Source organism: Drosophila mauritiana, chromosome X (assembly GCF_004382145.1).
Source record: "Drosophila mauritiana strain mau12 chromosome X, ASM438214v1, whole genome shotgun sequence".
Taxonomy (NCBI): Eukaryota; Metazoa; Arthropoda; class Insecta; order Diptera; family Drosophilidae; genus Drosophila; species Drosophila mauritiana.
Window position 1 is genome coordinate 12,008,937 of NC_046672.1, and position 17,959 is coordinate 12,026,895.

At 42.2% G+C, this 17,959-nt stretch overlaps 1 protein-coding gene across 3 annotated transcripts in view; it reads left to right on the forward strand.

Moving 5' to 3' along the window:
* Positions 1-17,959, forward strand: part of LOC117148735 (teneurin-a) — a 126,923-nt gene that overhangs the window by 51,152 nt on the left and 57,812 nt on the right. For all 3 annotated transcript variants that reach the window (XM_033316304.1, XM_033316303.1, XM_033316305.1), the window contains exon 4: positions 17,512-17,817. In XM_033316304.1, the coding sequence (XP_033172195.1) occupies positions 17,512-17,817 (306 nt within the window). The remainder of the gene's footprint in view (positions 1-17,511; positions 17,818-17,959) is intronic.

Here is a 17,959-nt window from a genome sequence, read left to right on the forward strand (position 1 = left end):
TGTCTCTATAGACTTCTGTGTGTATTAAAAGGCTTTTTATTTTTCCTTGGAAATCCAGCAATTTAAAAAGGATCCCTCCATCAATTGGTAAATTGCGTCTGCTAAACCAAGTTGTCATCGCTTTTGGGTTCGTATTTTTTTATCATTTCGCATATCGGGACTGAAACAAAACAAATTTGCATACGCTAAGGAGGCAAAAACGAAAAGAAAATACCCGAAAAGGCCAAGAGAAACGAAAGAAATTGACTGTCAAGCGGAAAGTTAATGCAACTAATGACAAAAACACCGTCACCTGAGGGGGGTTGGACTTTTGCGAGGGTTTGGTAGGGGGGATGGGGATCGAATTGGGTGGAAATCCAAGGACTGTGCACCGATTCGGGCACTTTGGCACTTGATTCATTCAGTGACACTCACTCAATTTCTTGCTGATAAACAAATTGAATGCGGATTCCGAGAAACTTGTCCCCACACTCTTGCCCCCACAGAAAGAAAAAAAAGAGAGAGATGGGAGGGTAGCTTCTGCCCCTGGGGGCACACATACAAATGGAAGTGAAATAAAAGTTGAAAGGGAATAAATAACGAAAAGCGCATTGATTTATTTTAGCCAGTTTGTTGTTAACATTTTAACGATTTTGTCCTGGCATTTTAGCTCGTTTCTGGCTCTTTCATCCCTACCAACCTACCTGCCCGACTCCTTCTCGTATTCTCGTTGTTGTCTCCAGTGTCTGTCGCTTAGCCAAATTGCTGAACATTAGTCACCGATTGACAAGGCAAAGACTCAGGCCCAGAAAACCCGAATTGAAGTCGGGCCAAGAAGGTCCCCGAACATCTTGCTCATAGCTTTTCATTTCTACCTGCGCAGCACCTACGCTGAAAGAAAACTCGGCTTAAGCAAAGTATACAATATTAGTTGAATCAATCAAATCAACAGCAAAAACCTATTACTATTACAGCAATTTCGTTTTTGTAATGTGTATATAGAGTTTGAACGCAAACATTTTCTCGCAGTGGAACCCCTCCTGATTTATCATATACAAATCAACTAATTTCCAACTCGCCGATATTTTAATGAAATATAAAAAAATAGGAAATGAAAGGAGGAGGAATAGAAATCGGAAACAGAATGGTGAGCAGGTGACTTCAAATAGAATTGGAGGCAGTGAAATATTTTTTTCGGCTACTGTCGCTCCCGCTCCCATTCCTCAGACATTTGTCAATGTCGCCTGTCGTTGTCGCTTGGCCAGGTTACCGGCACTTTGGCTAATGAAACGCCATCGAATCGATGGATCGTAGGCCATATAAAAAGCATTTGGGTGCTACCTGAATTGCCACTGCACTTAAATCGAACAAAAAATATTCGAATTCAAATCAGAACTATGCATGGCATACAAAAATGATAGCAGCAACGGAGCCAGCCTTGAAAAACTTTTAATTATGCATTCCTATGTGCGATGATTCATAGATGAAGATGGTAACCCCTTTCCCCAACTGCTTACATAGTCATCAAGCCATTCAACAATGACTAAATCAAAATTATTTCGATATGTTTTTGTTTATGATTTTGAGGTTTTGTTTATGTATGTATTTTAATATTTTTTGTATGTTCTTGCCATTCCTCTCAAGGGACTAGCTGGCTAATATTTCAACTGTGTCACATCGAACAAAGGCAACTCTGTGAGCCGCAGCTATCTTTTTGCGCTGCATCTGCAATGCGGGTGACAACCCTGCCGTAGATTAGGTTTTTGCTCACTTTTTGGCCAGCTTTTTAGTCTCTTTCGCCGCTTGGTTGTCTGCTTTGTGGCGCACTGGCGATGGCATCTTCTTTTGTTCGCCTGACAGCCGTTCGTTTTGGGCCACCCTCCGTTTCGTGCACCTATGGTTTTTGGAAACCCCCACATTTTGGGATGAGCACTTCCCCACCCGTTTTGAATAGTTGGCCATTGGCGATGTGTGTGGAATGAGTGTGCGACACTTGGCGATTGCCCGTGTTTGCATTCTACAATGGACCCAAAACAAGCAGAGTTGCCACCCCTCGATTTAGCCGTCTCCCTTCTCGCATTTTCCACCATCAGAAACTCTCTCTACCATCTCGCACATTTGCCCCAAATGGGGAAAGGGGGGCTAAAAACGGTGGAAATGCCTGACGAAAAATTTCAAACACGTTTCAATAAAATTCAATTTGTAGCACATTTCAACGCTTTCCGCTTTCTCCTTTCCACCCAACCCCACCCCCCACTCACATATGCATGAATTTCCTTTTGCACTTTGGGTACACAAAACCCCCCGAAACCCCCGACCGTTTTTTTTTTATTTTGGAACCCATCTCCATTGCGTTCGCAAACCATTTTGGCACTTTGCTTTTGAGCTATGCAAAATGAACGACAACAAGGCGCAGCTTGTTGTTCCTGTGAATGTGTGTGTGTGTGTGTGTGTGTGAGAGGGGTGGTTCGGGGGGTTCCAAGGGGGTTCCCAACCACCCCTTAAACCCCTCCGTAAATTTCGCGATATTTTCGATTTCGCGTTTACTTTGCCTCCTTTTGCGGGACTCAAACCAAGCTCAAGGATATTTTTCATACATGTCGCACGCACGCATACCCCATTTTCCGCCCACAGCCACAGCTCCCCCCACTCATTTTCCCCACACAACGACCGTTCTGCCCGCCACCCACTTTTCGGCACCCAAACTCATGTGTGGCATCCATTTCCCTCTGCCAACAAAATGCAAATGCAAACAGCATACGAATTAGTAAAACGGAAACAGGCGTTTGTGTTTTGTAATATTTGGCCCAAAACAACACACAAACACACACACACACATGCCCAGGAACAGGAACAGCACACTTATACAGGTAAACAGAAAGGAAAAGGATATAAAATAAAATAGAAACGCACTCTCACTCACTCTTTTCACCTCGGTTCACCTCGGAAGACCACCTCTGGCTCTCACCACACCATCACCATCTGGCCCTCTCTTTCTTCGACCATCGTGCTCTCTCTTTCTCGCTCTGTTTGCTTTCATCGGCTTCATTTTGATATTTTTGCTTAAATTCCCAACTGGCACGTTTTGTAAGCCAACCGAAAAAGCCTCCTCTCCCTACACAGCAAGAAACTTATCGGCTAATCAATGCGATATCGTAAATAATACTGCATTCAGTCCCAAAAAAAGCTAGCCAAAACTAATAATTTTTTACTAATTAAAAAAAAGAACAGTCCAACTCTGAGTCTCCAATCTAACATTTTTAAATACTAAACTTGAAGAACACTATTTAATAGTCAACTGCCAATATCCTTTAGTTACATTTAAAGTAGCATTACTTTTTTTGCTGTGCAGCTCTTCTTCCTGCTCCTTCTTTGACTTTTTCTATTAGATTCGCAGCGATGCGTAAGGTTTAATAAGCAGCGCGTGATATTCATTATCCACAAAGGCACAGGCCAACAAAAAAAAAAAATTAAATTAGGAGGTGTGGCATGAAGGAAAAATGTATTACGCTCGCCTCGTGTGGAGTTTGCAATAATGCGAAATGAATATACACACACACACAGGCGAAGAGGGCAGAAATGGAGGAGTCGGGGGTGTAGAAAGACCCATCCATCAGGACACTGGACCCTCCGCGCCACCCTTCTAACAAAATAAATAAAGTACAAGCGGGAAAATCAAGTGAAATCAATTTAATACACTTTTCATCTGGGACTGAAACTCGGGTGGGGTGGCAACTCTGCCGGCAGAGGAAAAGGAAAAGAAGGAAGGAAAACAAATGGGATGAGTTGGTGGTGGGCACCCTGATTCATCTGTGATTCACCATTTTCTTCAGAGCGGCTTCTTTGCCTGTGGCCTAATTTATTACATTTTAATGACTTTTTCATGCACACGCCAAGTCAGAGGATATACATATATACATACATGTATATATGTACAAGGGTGTCTTCGTGGTGAGCAAGGCGCATAAATCGCATCTTGATATCGCATTGATATGCAAGCTGGCACCGCTCAGGATGGGCCACATAATTAGAAATTAGAAGGAGCCGGGACAACAACAAGGACACTCCTGCGATAAGGATCGTGACAAATACGTATGGGATAGAAAGGCGCTGGAAAAAGTGGGCATGGGTAAACACCTTGTGGCAGTCCCTTGTGTCAGCAGTCCATTGATAGGTCCATGTGATATATATTATGTTACATCTATCTATCATATAAAGCCTATATGGCATACATTTCTCTTACTTTTTTTTACTCCGTCTCAATGAAATTAGATTCAATTCCGCCAGACTTTCTATGACTTCCTGTCTTGGTAAACCGGAATGCAGCAACATATTGCACAAGTCCTGCTCATCTTGCAACTGCTGGATGGATGTGAGATGCTGGGAATGCTGTGTTGTGAATGTTGTGTTGCGGCCACATCAGCAACTGTTAATGGCTTCGACAATTTGCATTTTCGGCAATCAAATAATGTTTGCCATCGCCTGCAGTTGGCGTCGTCATCATTGCTCGCACCACCGCATTACAATGCTCCAAAAAGTGGGTGGCGGTGGGATGGGTTTGGGCTTGGGTGTAAGGTGGGAAAACGGGAATGGTGATGGTGATGGTGGTGGCGATGTTGGTGGCGGTGGTGCAAACGTTGACAGGCTAATTACACATGCCAGTCACAAGTCACTGAGTGCGCCGGCAGTTCGGGAAGTGGTTATTTGGCTATTTGTCATGCGGCCATGTCGATGGAGTGTCGATGGAGGTTGCGTCATAAGTGCCCAAGGTGTAGTTTCCCGATCGGCGGTGCACGGGGGAAATATGTATCTTGTGGCATGTATCAGCTGAAAACTTCCATCACTACGTGAATGCCTTTGGAATAATAATAATAATAAATATGATGCCCCCTTTTTTTTCGCCGTGTATTGTTGTGCGTGCAGCGCGCTCAACCTGTAATTATCGCCCGAAAGTCTTTCAACTTAATTACGGGCCGCGATCCCGGCAACTGTTGCACCCTCATCACAATATCATACTTCGCATAACGACAGCTGGGCGCTCAACTCAGAGATACAAAGATACAAAAAAAACCGGAACCCTCCAAGCCAACATATTATCAGCCCAATCTGGAATCTGAAAATGCCGAATCGAAAACCCTATAGCTAAGACACTAATCCCATTATGGCACTTCAAATGGATGCCAAACCCACGACGATGATGATGATGATGATGAAGGGATGTATATTTGGGGAAGTTCTTTTGAAATTCGAGGTAGGTCAGATATTATCTGCTCGAAATCAAAGCTGAAGATTTGATTTTAAACTGAGATTTGCACATATAAGGTAAAATATCTAATCGCAATGTATCTCAGTGCAGTTAGCGCCTTAAAGATTTCGCAAACTTCTAATTCTTGCACAGCATTTAGATTGACACTTGCCACTCGTCGTAAAAGTTTATTGCACTTGCCCGATTTGCCAACGTTCTTCTCTTCGGGCTGATTGCATTCTCATCGATCTCTTATCGCCTTGCCAAAACTTTTTCCCACACCTCGAGATAATGCTTAACCCTATTAGGCCACGCCCACTTGCTCCGAATGTCTGTTTTAATTGCTACCGTTGAGTGGCCCACCCACTTTTCCCAGCCCGATTCTCACCCGATTTTTTTCTTTTTTTTTTTTTTTTGTTGGTTTTGTGCAATTTGCATGCGATGTGTCGATGGGAAATGCCAAGAAGTTGCCAAGTGGAAATGTTTGCCGAACACTTTGAGTGCGGTTTTTCTGTGGACGGGGGCGGGGGATTTTGAATGGCAGTTCAATGGGAAATTCTGTCTGTATTTTCTCCCCCTGAATCACTCGTTTTTCTGGGCCAGGATAAACATGTTAATTTCAAGAAATGCAAAAATTCTATAATCCGATTTAATGTTTTATTCATTCCGTCTGGAAAGGAGACGACACGCACACACATCCCAGTTGAGCAATTAGAATTTTAAATTTCGCCTGCCTAGACATCGGCAGATTGAAGCTTACTTTTTGATAAATATGCAAAGGCACTGAGAAAAAAAATAGCAAATTACAATAAAATGTTAAAATACTAGCTGATATTTTAGGTAAATGTTTCAACAATAAATTTTAGTAAAAGCTTAAATAAAATCTAAAAACCAGATTTTGAAACGGGCTTTCAAAACTGATATTGATTCAGTTTTATTTTCGTATTTTATGTATGCAACAATAGAAAATAAAACAGTGTATGTAGATGTCCTACTCTCAATATATATTTTTATCGACATCGACGCACATTAACCTACTTTGGGCGCCATTTTCCTCCGGCTTCTTTTCTCGTCTTTTGCTAATGTTGCTCCTCATCCTTGTTAGATATTCAAATTTGTCGAAAGACATGGCAGTAGAGGGGGGCAGAGAGATGGGGGGGGGGATGTGTCAGCTGCAAGGGGGGTCAGCATCTGATTATGCGTTGACACCAATTTGATTTTGGGGAGAGATTGTGGGATTGTACTTCAACTTGCTTTTAGTGTGCTCGAGGAAACTTTTTAGGTTTTCTCCCCTTTTTACTTGCAAAAAAGTTCGTATTTTCTTGCATAGGATAAAGTATTTAAAAAATATATCAGTTGAAAGTTTCATATAGGTAAAGACCATTGTATAGATTTCTAAGTTTTTCAGCCTTACTTAGACTTTCACTGGCTTACAGCATACTTTAGTATTTAGCTATTTATTAAACATAAAAACCTATTTTTAGACGGTTGGCTTTGTGCTCGGCGCGCTGCCTTCGTTTCTCGTCTTGGTCAAATATTATTTTGTATCTTGTATCTGAAGGGCTGCAGAGGGCTATACGAACCCAAACCAATTTGCTGGTTTCCTGGGATAAGGTTTTTGGGGTTCTGTTCTGGTTGTTCTTGTTGTTCGTGGGTTCTTCGTTTTTATTTACTTTTAATTTACTTTTAATTATAAATTCATGCTTTCCTTGGCTGGGATTAAGCTTTAAATGCAAAGGCGGCAAACAGAGAGTCTTGGCCGCCCGCTTTTCTCGCAGGACTTTCTCCTGAAAACACCCAGCTACCAGCTACCAGCTCCCAACGCGCTGCCTGTTTGCCTTGGCATTTCTCAAATGAGAAATGAAAAAAGGCACAAGGAGATGGCGGCGGCGAAAAGCGGAGGAAATTGTTTGGGGATGCGTCATAAAATTTGTATTTGGGCCATATGATTTATGCCCCTCCAGTTGGCCTGTACCCGGATATTTATACAGGCTCATCATTCGCTTCAGTGGGCGGCCACTTGCGCCCAGATTCCAAATTCCAAATTCCAAATACCAACTTGCAGATGAGCATGGTCCTCAGCTCCCGTTCGGAATTAATTTCAAGTTTCGCTTTCAGTTCGCTCTGTTGTTTGTGGCTTTTGTTTATTTATAGCGTTTCCCTTCGCATTTGCCAACTAATTTAGATGATTGTGGGCAGAAGTGGGCCACCCACTTTTCCTTTTGACCCGAAACCATCTGTCCTCTCTATTAGTTTCGGCAAAACATTTTACTCGTTTGCTAATTTTCACTTCCGTTCCGTATATATATATATATGTATGTGTGTAATATTTGAGCTTTCTAATTGACAAGATCTGTGGATCAAAGTTTAAAGCAGCTGGGAAATATGTTTTACTTCAGTTTGGATTTCAACAGTTTTATCTGATTGGAAAATATCCCGGCTTCGGCAGAAGTGATTTTTTGTCCCTATTTTGCGATTTCCTTTTTTTTTGTTTTTCTTACATTTTTTTTTACTCTTCCTGCCTTTTGGTTTTCCATCTATCATCATCCCCATTTATACGCGCAAATATTTGCGCTTTACTGCGGATTTTCCTCCTTACCGCCACCCCACTCCCCGCACCCTTTGTTTTGCCATTTTCCCAGCTTTTTTTTTATTTTTTTTGGACCGCTCCTCGTGGTCCTTTGTATGGATTTCCATTCAATGCGAATGCCGCGCAACGCAACGAGCCGAAATGAAAATGTTTAAATGAGAGATTGATTGGATTTTGATGAATTTCGGCTACACACTGATACTCACATGTACACATGTATATCCGCATCCTGCCTGACTTATGCTGATATGTGTGCCGCACACACACACACACACACATACATTTTTCTTCCTTTTTGATGCTCCTGAGCTCGTTTTTGTTGCTCATTGATAAGCGACCCGCCGAAAAAAGGCCGCAAAAAGAAGAAAATTGCGCACACAAAAATTACATTGAGATTAAAGTAATTCAGGTTGATCAAAAAAAAAAAAAATACCGGAAAAAGCATAGAAACAAACAACAATATATCATCCGTTCGAATCGAGTTTGCAAAATGTGTTAATTCGGCAAGGAATACTGAACTTTGTGTAGGCCTATTTTTAGCAAAGTAACACAATCATTCTGTAGATTGAAACCCAATATATACAGCTGTATTTCAATTTGAAGTAACGCTATACATTATAATTACTTATGGCAGCTCAGTTACTGATCGTTTTAAAGCAATAAATTCTTTAAAGGATTGTAACACAAGTCAAGGGTTCTTCCTGTTGGCCTCCAGAAATGAAAAAGACCAGGAAATGCAAAAATCAAAATCCCCAAAAAAAGTTACCAGTCGTTAGCAGACAATGCGATTTTTGGATCGGATTAATGTGCTACGGCGGATGTATTTATTGGCTAATGCATTGCTCATATTTCCGATTTTTTCTTCTTCTTCTTGCTGTTGTTGTTGTTCTCGACCATCAAGTGGACAATGTCCTGCGAGCTGTGTGTGTGTGTGTGTGTGTGTGTGGGTGCCTGGGGCGTCATTAGGTTCATATGTCATCCCATAGATGCGAAGCGCACACGGAACTAATGAATTTTTCATAAATCCCATCCACCGTTCGCCATCATCAAGGGTTGAATGGCCCTGTCGATATGGGGTGGGTTTTCCTTTTCGGGGGAAATGGTGAATGGGAAATGGTAAGTGGGAAATGGGAAAGCCATCCCGTCAGCAACCCACCCACCAACCGTTATAGCCCTGGCAATGTTCATTGGTCTGCGCTTGACACAAAAACCAGATTAAAAGATTATGTTGCAAATTAACTTGAGGGCGGTCACTGGACCCCAGAAGATCATCAGCGGCGTTATGAAATGGCAGAAAATTAATATGCTTACGAAGGGCAGTTTCCAGATTATTTAATTGCACGTTGCTCGTCGCGATAAAAGGTTCGCCTATCCCATAGCGACTATATGAACTCATATGGCTAATATAACTACAATTGGTTGACTTGTAACCATTTCGATATCTCTTGAAAGAAATCTCTCGTCGCGTTGCAGGACCTTCGATAATTGATGGACCGGAAATAAAAAAGCGGGCTGTGTTGGCAATCGAAAAATATGACCACGCCCATTGATTTGATTATTAGCCAGATGGGCGAGCATATTACTTTGCTTTATGGTCAAAATGTGAGGGTGTTGCGAAATTTCGGGGATGCTGCTGCTGGTGGTGGTGACTTTTCGCTGCACTTGCAGCTGCAGGAATCCCCGAAAACCGGGCGTCTAATTCAATTTATGCCATTTCAAATCGCAACTCAGGCATAGCGTCTATATATATTTATATATATATATATATATATTATAGAAGGGGGAGGGAGGAGGCCACGTGCTCGCCGGCCGATGACCCGCTGCGTTTTTCGATTTCCCGAATTTGTGTCCTGCGTTTTTCCGCCTTTCTTCCTGCGGCAATATCCGTTATTAGCTCGATTGATTTTATTGCCACACTTCTGGCAAATATTAAAAATCTTTCTCGCCTGCCGCCCAGCAGGTGGCAGTATGGCAGAAGCTCAACTAAACTCCAGCCGCTTTTCCCAAGGTTTTTCTCTTTTGCTTGCCTCTCCTCTCCGCTCCTTTTCATTTCCATTCCATTCCATTCCTTCCGCCGGCGTGAAGTGTGTTTGCCTTGGAGCGCCGCGTCGGCGACATCGCTGCATAATCCTTTGGCAAACACCCTCGTTACCTACGTATCCTTTTTGCACAGGCTCAAGCAGCCGTCGTCACTCGACAAACACAATTAATAAGCGCTTGGAAAAATGTTTGAGGCGCTTATCGCGCGACGCTTTTCAGGCCGTTTTTCCCCCATTTCCATTCCTCATTTTTACCCACACTTTTCGCTTTCCCGATTTTCACTCGCTGACAGACAAATGCAGAGCCGGCAAAAGGTAAAATAGGGGAAATTGGAATACGTCGACTCGAGAATGCTCTCGGATGGAGGAGGAAATTGCATAGGAGTTCGTGCAGCAGGAAACTTTAATTTAGTTTGTTTCTAACTACCTTTAGTTTATGCTACAAAAAGTGAATGATTGTGTGCAGGAGGAAGATGTGATACACATGATAAGCATACAATCGAAAATAAATATAGCATTTGAAAACGATATTAATATCTATAAATGTATTAAACATTTGGAATTTAACCAACACACATATAATTTGTTTAGCCAGCTAAGCTTTTTCTAAAATATTCACAAAAAATACGACACTTTAATGGATTATTTATTCCCTAGTTAAACTGCACGAAACCACCAACTCTAATTAAATTCATTCAATTTATTCTCAGAGGGTATAAACAAGCGGCAATGTGTGTGTGTCTGTGGGTTGTGTAAATAATTAATCTAGAAGTGACAGCAATTAAAGGCGCTTTTCAAACTTGCCAAAACTGTAAATATTTAATAAGGGCCCATAAACAGCGAAAATGATGGGTGGGTTGGGCGGTTGGCTGGGTGGGTGGTGCCGCCTTTGTCAAACAAAGCGGCGTGCGGCATTTGCTGATAATGACGTCGTGGAAAATTTCCCCCTTCTTTTTTTTCCTTCCTTGCTGGTGTGCCATCGCGAAATTATCAACTCAACGGCTGCAAAAAAGAAAACAGACACACACACACACGTACAGAGGGGAAAAGGACCAAGCGGTCTGCGCGACCCTTAATAATATTAATTCCGCCGTCATAACAAAAATTTAGCATGGCAACTCGCGGGCAAACCAGAAGGAAAAAAAAAGAATCAAAAGGATGAACCAGAGTGCAGTGGAAAAAATTCTTTGATCATTGGCCGTCGCCGCCAACCTCCGCCCCCCTACGCCCACGTCCATGGCCACGCCCCCAGGCGACTGGCTGCTCCCTCGGGGTGTTATTAGTCGCCCGACTTCACCCACGGGGCCAGCGGAGGGTTAAGGCCGGGGTTTTCTCTTTACCATTTCACTTTTTTTTATATATTTTTTTTTATTTTCGTATTTTGCAGAATCATCTGCCATGAGAGCGCGTAACTGATATATATTCCCACTCGACGGTGAAACAAAAAAGGGGGGCGGGGGTGGGGTAACACACACCCCACTTAGTTGCCATTTTTAGATCATTTACCTTACGGCTTAGTCGCGAACTTGCAATTTGTTGAGGGTCTTAAGTGGGAGAGAAATGTGGCAATAAAATGGGGGAAAATGCACAAGACTTTGCCGGTGGGGATTTATGAGATTGTTAATTAAATATTAGCTGCAAGCTGAGATTTTACCCCTAAAAAAATGGAAAGAAATTGGCAAAAAGGGGAAATAATATTTTCTTGTTACATTCTAATAATTAGAATTTATACTAAAACTCATAGAAGTTGTGCTTTCAATATAGTTTTTAATAAATCATTTTAGTGATTGATCTTTGGGGAGATTTCTGTGTAATAATTTCCATGTGCCCCCCTTGATTATATTGCGTGCATTGGAGCATGGAAAATTTGAGGGGCATTTTGCCCTCCAAAACACTGCTCAAAAGAAAATTGTGCAAAAAAAAGGGATATCAGAAAATGGAAATAAATCGTGTATAAAAAATTGTTCAAGGGGTTGCATTTTTGTTTGACGGCAGCAGCAGCAGCACCACCCGCTTTTTCCACCCCTCTCGGCCGCTTTTCCTCCGCCCCTGTATCTCCTGCGCTTTGGATATCCTTTTGCTCCTTTATTCGCTTGTTGCTCTTACGCTCGATAAAAATTGCTCATACGCGTGCGAGTGTGGGTGTGTGTGTGTGTGTGTGTATTTTCCCCTGTGGGCGTGATTACCTGCCTCCCTGCCGCCCACCGATCCCTTCGACGTCCTTCGCGTCCTGCGAAGAGCGGCAAAAGAAAATTTAATAAAAGCGCAAATTAATTTTGCGTCCAACCCTCGTTTTTCCTCCCATTTTCTTCGTCTGCTGTAGTTAGATACAAGTTTTGTTGTTGTTTGTGTTGTGTTTTCCGTAAAAGTTTTTCTCTTTCTTTCGCCCGTTCGCCTTTTTTTTCGCCGGCTTCTGCTTCTTCTTTCTCTGCTTCTTTTATTTTTGACCAAGAGTTTGAGTTTGGCGCTGGCGCTTAATTTATGGTCTCTGGGGCGCTGTCTACAGATTTATGCATAATTTGTAAATGAAAGTCAGAAACTAATTAAATTGATTTGCCCCACCACCCCGTGCCACCACCCACACTTTCCCGCTTTCCCGCGCACCACCGCCAAATGTTCCCCCAAAACTTTCTTTGTCTGCTCCATCGTTGCGATTTTCCCTTTGTTTTTCATCTCGCTGCCTTTTGTCTCAGACAGGAAGAAAAGAAAATTATGCTCAAAGGAAAAGCGGTTGAGGCTAGAAAAAAAAAATTGTTGTTGAAAACATTTTAAAGTCGAGCGGGATTGGTATTAAGTCGGCAAAATTGTTTTTCCATAAAACTAGATGGATACATGTCCAAAAAGGCAGTTTGAGGTACAAAAAACTAAAAACCTTTTGAATAAAAAAGAATATTATTTCAATATTACAATTTAGGTTTTATTTATGAATTTGCATTTTCTTATGATTTGCTTGCACATTTTTCTGTACTGGGTTTTTCCTTTTATACCCTACTTAAACTTCAACAAATCGAATCCATTATTTCCAACAATTATTTGACACTTTTCGCTGGAAGAAATCTGTGTTTTTGCCTTGGCAAATTCTAGCTATTTTCGCATGCGTGACAGGACAATGCAATTGCTCTGATTTGGTTGCAGTTGCCGATGATAATGTTGCACGTAGCCTTTTGCCACAGTTTGTTGTTCACCTATTTTTTTCCCCAGCTCTCTGTCTCTTTCGCTAGCAGTAGGGCTATCTCTTTCACGCCGATGCTGTCCCTTTTTATTGTGTGTTATTATTGATTTCGCGCTTCATTTTTCTAGCACGTTTTCAGCGCTTCACACACAGCGTGTAATTTCGTTGGGATTTTTCTTCGGTGCCGCCTCTTGCTATCTCGTTCTGCGCCTCTCGTGCCCTCTCTTTCGCCTCTTCAATATTCTGTGCGGTACTGTGTGTGTGTGTGTTTTTGTGAAATTTGGCGAAAATCACGTTTTTGGTGGGCGTTTTTGTTAGTTTTCGCTTTGTGCGGCACGAAACTGATGGCGGGGTAGCCAAGGGTTAAAGGGGCAGCGTTAACCCAACAATGCCAGAAAAACTAAATTCATAGTTTTGTTCCACTTCCACTCTATAAATGGATGTATGTGTGTGTGTGGGTGGCCCATTGAAAACTTTGCACAAACTGTTCAATAGCCTCGAGGCTCGATCGTTTTTGTAGGAGAAAACCAACTAAAATGGACGAAAAGTCGAATGACGGAAAATGCTAGAAAAATTGGAAAAAGTCATGGGAAAACGAGGGAAATTAAACAAATTTATTTAACAGCTTCCGTCGAGGGGAAATATTCCACTTAATGTTGGCAGATCTAAGACAACAATTTTTAAAAATGCAAAAAGTAATAAAATATTCATGCCAGTTATTTATTCTTACGTTTAAATCCTTTGGAGGAAAACTACTATGTTTCGCACTGTTGGCTTTGATGGTTTAATCAGTGATACTGATACTTCTATAAAATACGAAATGTGCCAATACAATACCATTAATGGCAGGTTTTCAGTTTATGACGATAGCATAAAGTAGTCAGTCCTTCAATTCATTCTCAAATGCTGTTCCCAACTGCATTTATATATACTATTTTGTTTTTTTTCTGCTCAGTTTGTCCCCATTGGATTTATGTCCCTTTCACGCAAACTATCGCCATCTCTCAGTTGTTTTCCCCACGGACAGTGCAAAAACAGTATTTATTATCACAAAGCGGAATAAACAGAAACAAAATTTAATAAAAGCAAAAGTTTTTCTGCAGCTGCTTCTGCTGCTGTTGTTGATTGCAAATGAAATGAATATTATTTGATTGAATAACAAGAGCGTCGGGCAAAAAATAATTGCTAGCAATCTTTGTTATGCGTTGCTTTTAAATCCAAATTAAATTAAACAATCAAGCACACGCGCTCACACACACACACACGCACACACACACACACTCGCAAACTCACATGCATTCAGCAACGAACTGCCATTTTGAGTTACAAAATGCGCTGCACTTAAAAGTATGCAACATTTTTGTGCGCTCTTTTTGCACCACTCCATATTGCGTGTGCACAACTTTCGTCGAGTGTCATGGTAGTGGTGGTGGAAAGTAGCGTTGCCTGGGGGGAAGGGGGGTGCAGCTGGAATGGAGAAAAGTGGGGCGAAAGTGGAACTGCTGCTGCGGCTGGTCAACGGCAATAATAATGGCAACAATATACACACGATGTGGAAAAGCGGAATGGGCACACACAAACTGCTGCCAAATGTATGCACAGGAAGCATTTGTAATGCCCCGCCAGCAGCGCGACCAAGTTGGCTCCCCCCACCCCTCTTGGCCATGCCCCCCTCCATTTGCCCACCGCTTTCCCAACTTTCCCCCCAGCTGAGCTTCCGCTGCTGCTCAGTCGCCTGCTGGTCAAGGAATTTCAGTCGAATTTGGCACCACGAACATGATATTACTTCGGCTAGAGGGTTACTGTTGGAAATTATATTATTTCCCAAATAAATAAAGCTCATAAAAATACATTTCCTAGTCTGTTTGCTTTTAATCATTAAATAAATAAATAAAATCCTTGCTATCTAAAATTGTTTACATATATTCATTATAGACGTCATCAAGTCCTACTTTCTTACCTTTGACTGGATTTCTTTAAATACCTTAGAATTTTGATAACTAAACAATAACTTGCAACTTACTCAGGCGTATTGCCTTGTCAACTATATAACCCTGACTTTCGAGGGTATCAAACTTAGTGGGAACAAAACGTTGCGTGTGTGCGAGAGTGTTGAGTGAATGGGGGGAATGGTGGGGCACAGTCCGCAGGCCCGCCTGCCAGACTGTTTATGGTTTTTGGCTACAACTTAATTTAAATTGTTTAATTCTATTATTGTTGCTAATAAATCACAGGCACAGCTTGCGCTGCTCGCTGGCTGGCTTAGTATTTGCTAAGCTGTCCCAAACTCACATAGATACACACGCAAATACACACACACGCACAGAGTGAGAGGCACATTTGTCTTGTGCCTGCTGGTGTAAGCGGCTTTCTGTTCCCGTCTCTCTTCCGGCAGGCACAGCCGTCTCTTTCGCTCCGGCGACCCCAGGGTGCCATTCATTGTTCTGTTTTGCATTCGTGCCGTCCCTTTCCTGCTATAAATTACACTGATCTAGTAACTTTTGTGGCAAAAACTCGTAAATTTGCAGCTTGATTTTTGATTTCGTTTTTTTTTTTTGTCTTCGTTTTCTAAAATTTTGAATATGAAATATCATACAGAACTTTGGGCACTATTCATAAGGCCATCTCACTCGACGGAGTTAAAATTTCAATTGAGAAATGAGAGAAAAAAAAGGGGGAAAGATAAAATACAAATAAACGAAGCCCGCACACAGGAACCGCATGTCAAATGCAGGCCAAATCGCCGCGAACGAGGGCTAGGGGCTGGGGGCGTGGCACACGCTTGACCAGCCGGCGACCGCTTGACATGGCCATAAATAACAAAGCCAAAATGGCGACCAAAACGACAGAGAGCCGCAGCCAAAAAACCAAAAAAAAAAAAATGAAAAAAAATGAACTGATTCTGAAAAGGCAAAGCGGGCCAAACCAAAAGCAAAACGAAGAGATACGAATAGGGCCAAATGCGATATGTCAAATACACGCAACAGCAAGTGACGATGAGCTCGGTACAATGGCAATGAAGTTGGTTTGACGGGGAATTTATAAAAATAATCGTGGGTCAGCGATAAGCTCCTCGAAATGGGTTAAAATGCGGTTTAGACAGTGCCATTACGTTGTATGCATCAACTCAAATTGAAGCAAGTGGGGCAAGTCAGAATGTTGAAATATTTAAAACAATTCGTTTGAAATCTGAGAAATATATATTTCATTTAGTACTTAAGCAAGATGTTCCAATTATAGGCCATGTAGTTCATATAATTGACTTCGTCTTTCGTTAGGAAAACAAAACAAATGTGAAGAATAACCTCTCAGAAAATCAAAATATTTGTCCAAAAACAATACATTGCGGCCTGAAGGCATTTTCCCGAAAAGACAACATTTTATGCCTTTAAGGTATTTGCTTGGCCAACAACAACGTGGCATTTATTGACCAAAAGAAAAAAAAAGATATCGAAGCCATAAAAGAATATTTTTTAAATCTGTTGAAGGAAATTAGTGGAGAGTGGCTTTATCTTTGCCAGTGTGTGTAAATCTATGACAAAAATGCGTTTCTGCTTTGGCGGCTGGAAAAGGTTGTAATTTCTGTTGCATACTTGCGGGCGGCTGCTGAAAATGGCAACCACACACCGACGACACACACACACACGCGCGCACAGGAATTTACAACAATGGCGGCAGTTATCGAGAAATGGCAGCAGCGACTGCATTTCCGCTTAATGTTGAGCGATAATAAAACACAAACAGCAACAAAATTCGCCCGACTGCCGGTCGGGGATAATGAAACTCGTCGTTATTTTTTGTTGTAATTTTTATTTTTACATTGCTTGGTTGCTATTTTTTTTCTCTTTTTTTATTGTTGCTTTTCGTGCAACCCATTCGCCCTTCGCCATTCGCCATTCGCCATTCTCCGTTCACAATTCGCCATACAATGGCCGGCGCGCACACATGCATTGATTTATGTTTTTTAATTTAAAATTTCCGCATCACTTAACCGTTAAAAATAATAATAACAATAACAGCGGGCCGCGGCAACAACAATAAGCCATTGTCCACGAGGATGCGATTTAAATATTGTAACATTGCCAAACGCGCAGAAGAAGCAGCAGCGAGCGGCGAAAACTTTTGCACATGTTTTAATTTCCGCATTACAAGCCAAAGTGCACTGAGCGAAACAGGTGGAAACGAATGCATAAGCATACCAAATGCATACACACATATCAAAATTAAGTATTCAGCTAAAACGAAATGAAATGACTTAAGTAAAAGTTAGCAATTTAGTTGTAAAATATGTTAGTGGTGCAGACTAAAACAGTGGATTTTTCTAAAGTTAAGTTAGTATGTTTACTTAGAATTGTAAACCTTAAAATTTGGAGTTATATTTATATTCATAAGTAATCAAGTGTCATGCACAATTCGGTTCGAGTGCATCCCCAAAATTGACAGCCAGTGGATAACCCAGTTTCCTTGCATTCTCTCCTCTTTGCAGACTGGGCGGCCACCCACAACAGATGCCGCAGAGTATGTCAACTGGCAGCAACACAATCGGCCATGGTGGCATCGATCGCGGCGGCGTTGGACTGCCGATGGGCGCTGGCACGATGCCCGGCGGCGTGGGCGGTGGACCGGGGGGCGTGGCCGGTGGAGGACCCCAGGTGGGCGTCGGTCCGCCCGGGAGCGGTAACGGTGGCAATTGCCAGATAAGCGGCTCACAGCCGCTGGTCATGCCCGGATTCCCGTTGCGTAATTCCCACTCAGCGCATGCACCGCACTATTCGCCATATTCGCCATCCAGGTAAGTTGACATCCATTCGGATATGTAGTAGTATTGGTAGTACCAGTGATAGTGATAGTGGTGGTGGTGGTGGTGGGAGCTGCGGAAAAAGGGGTGCCCCCCAAAATATGGTGTATATCTGGACCTTTCGCCCCGGGGGTCA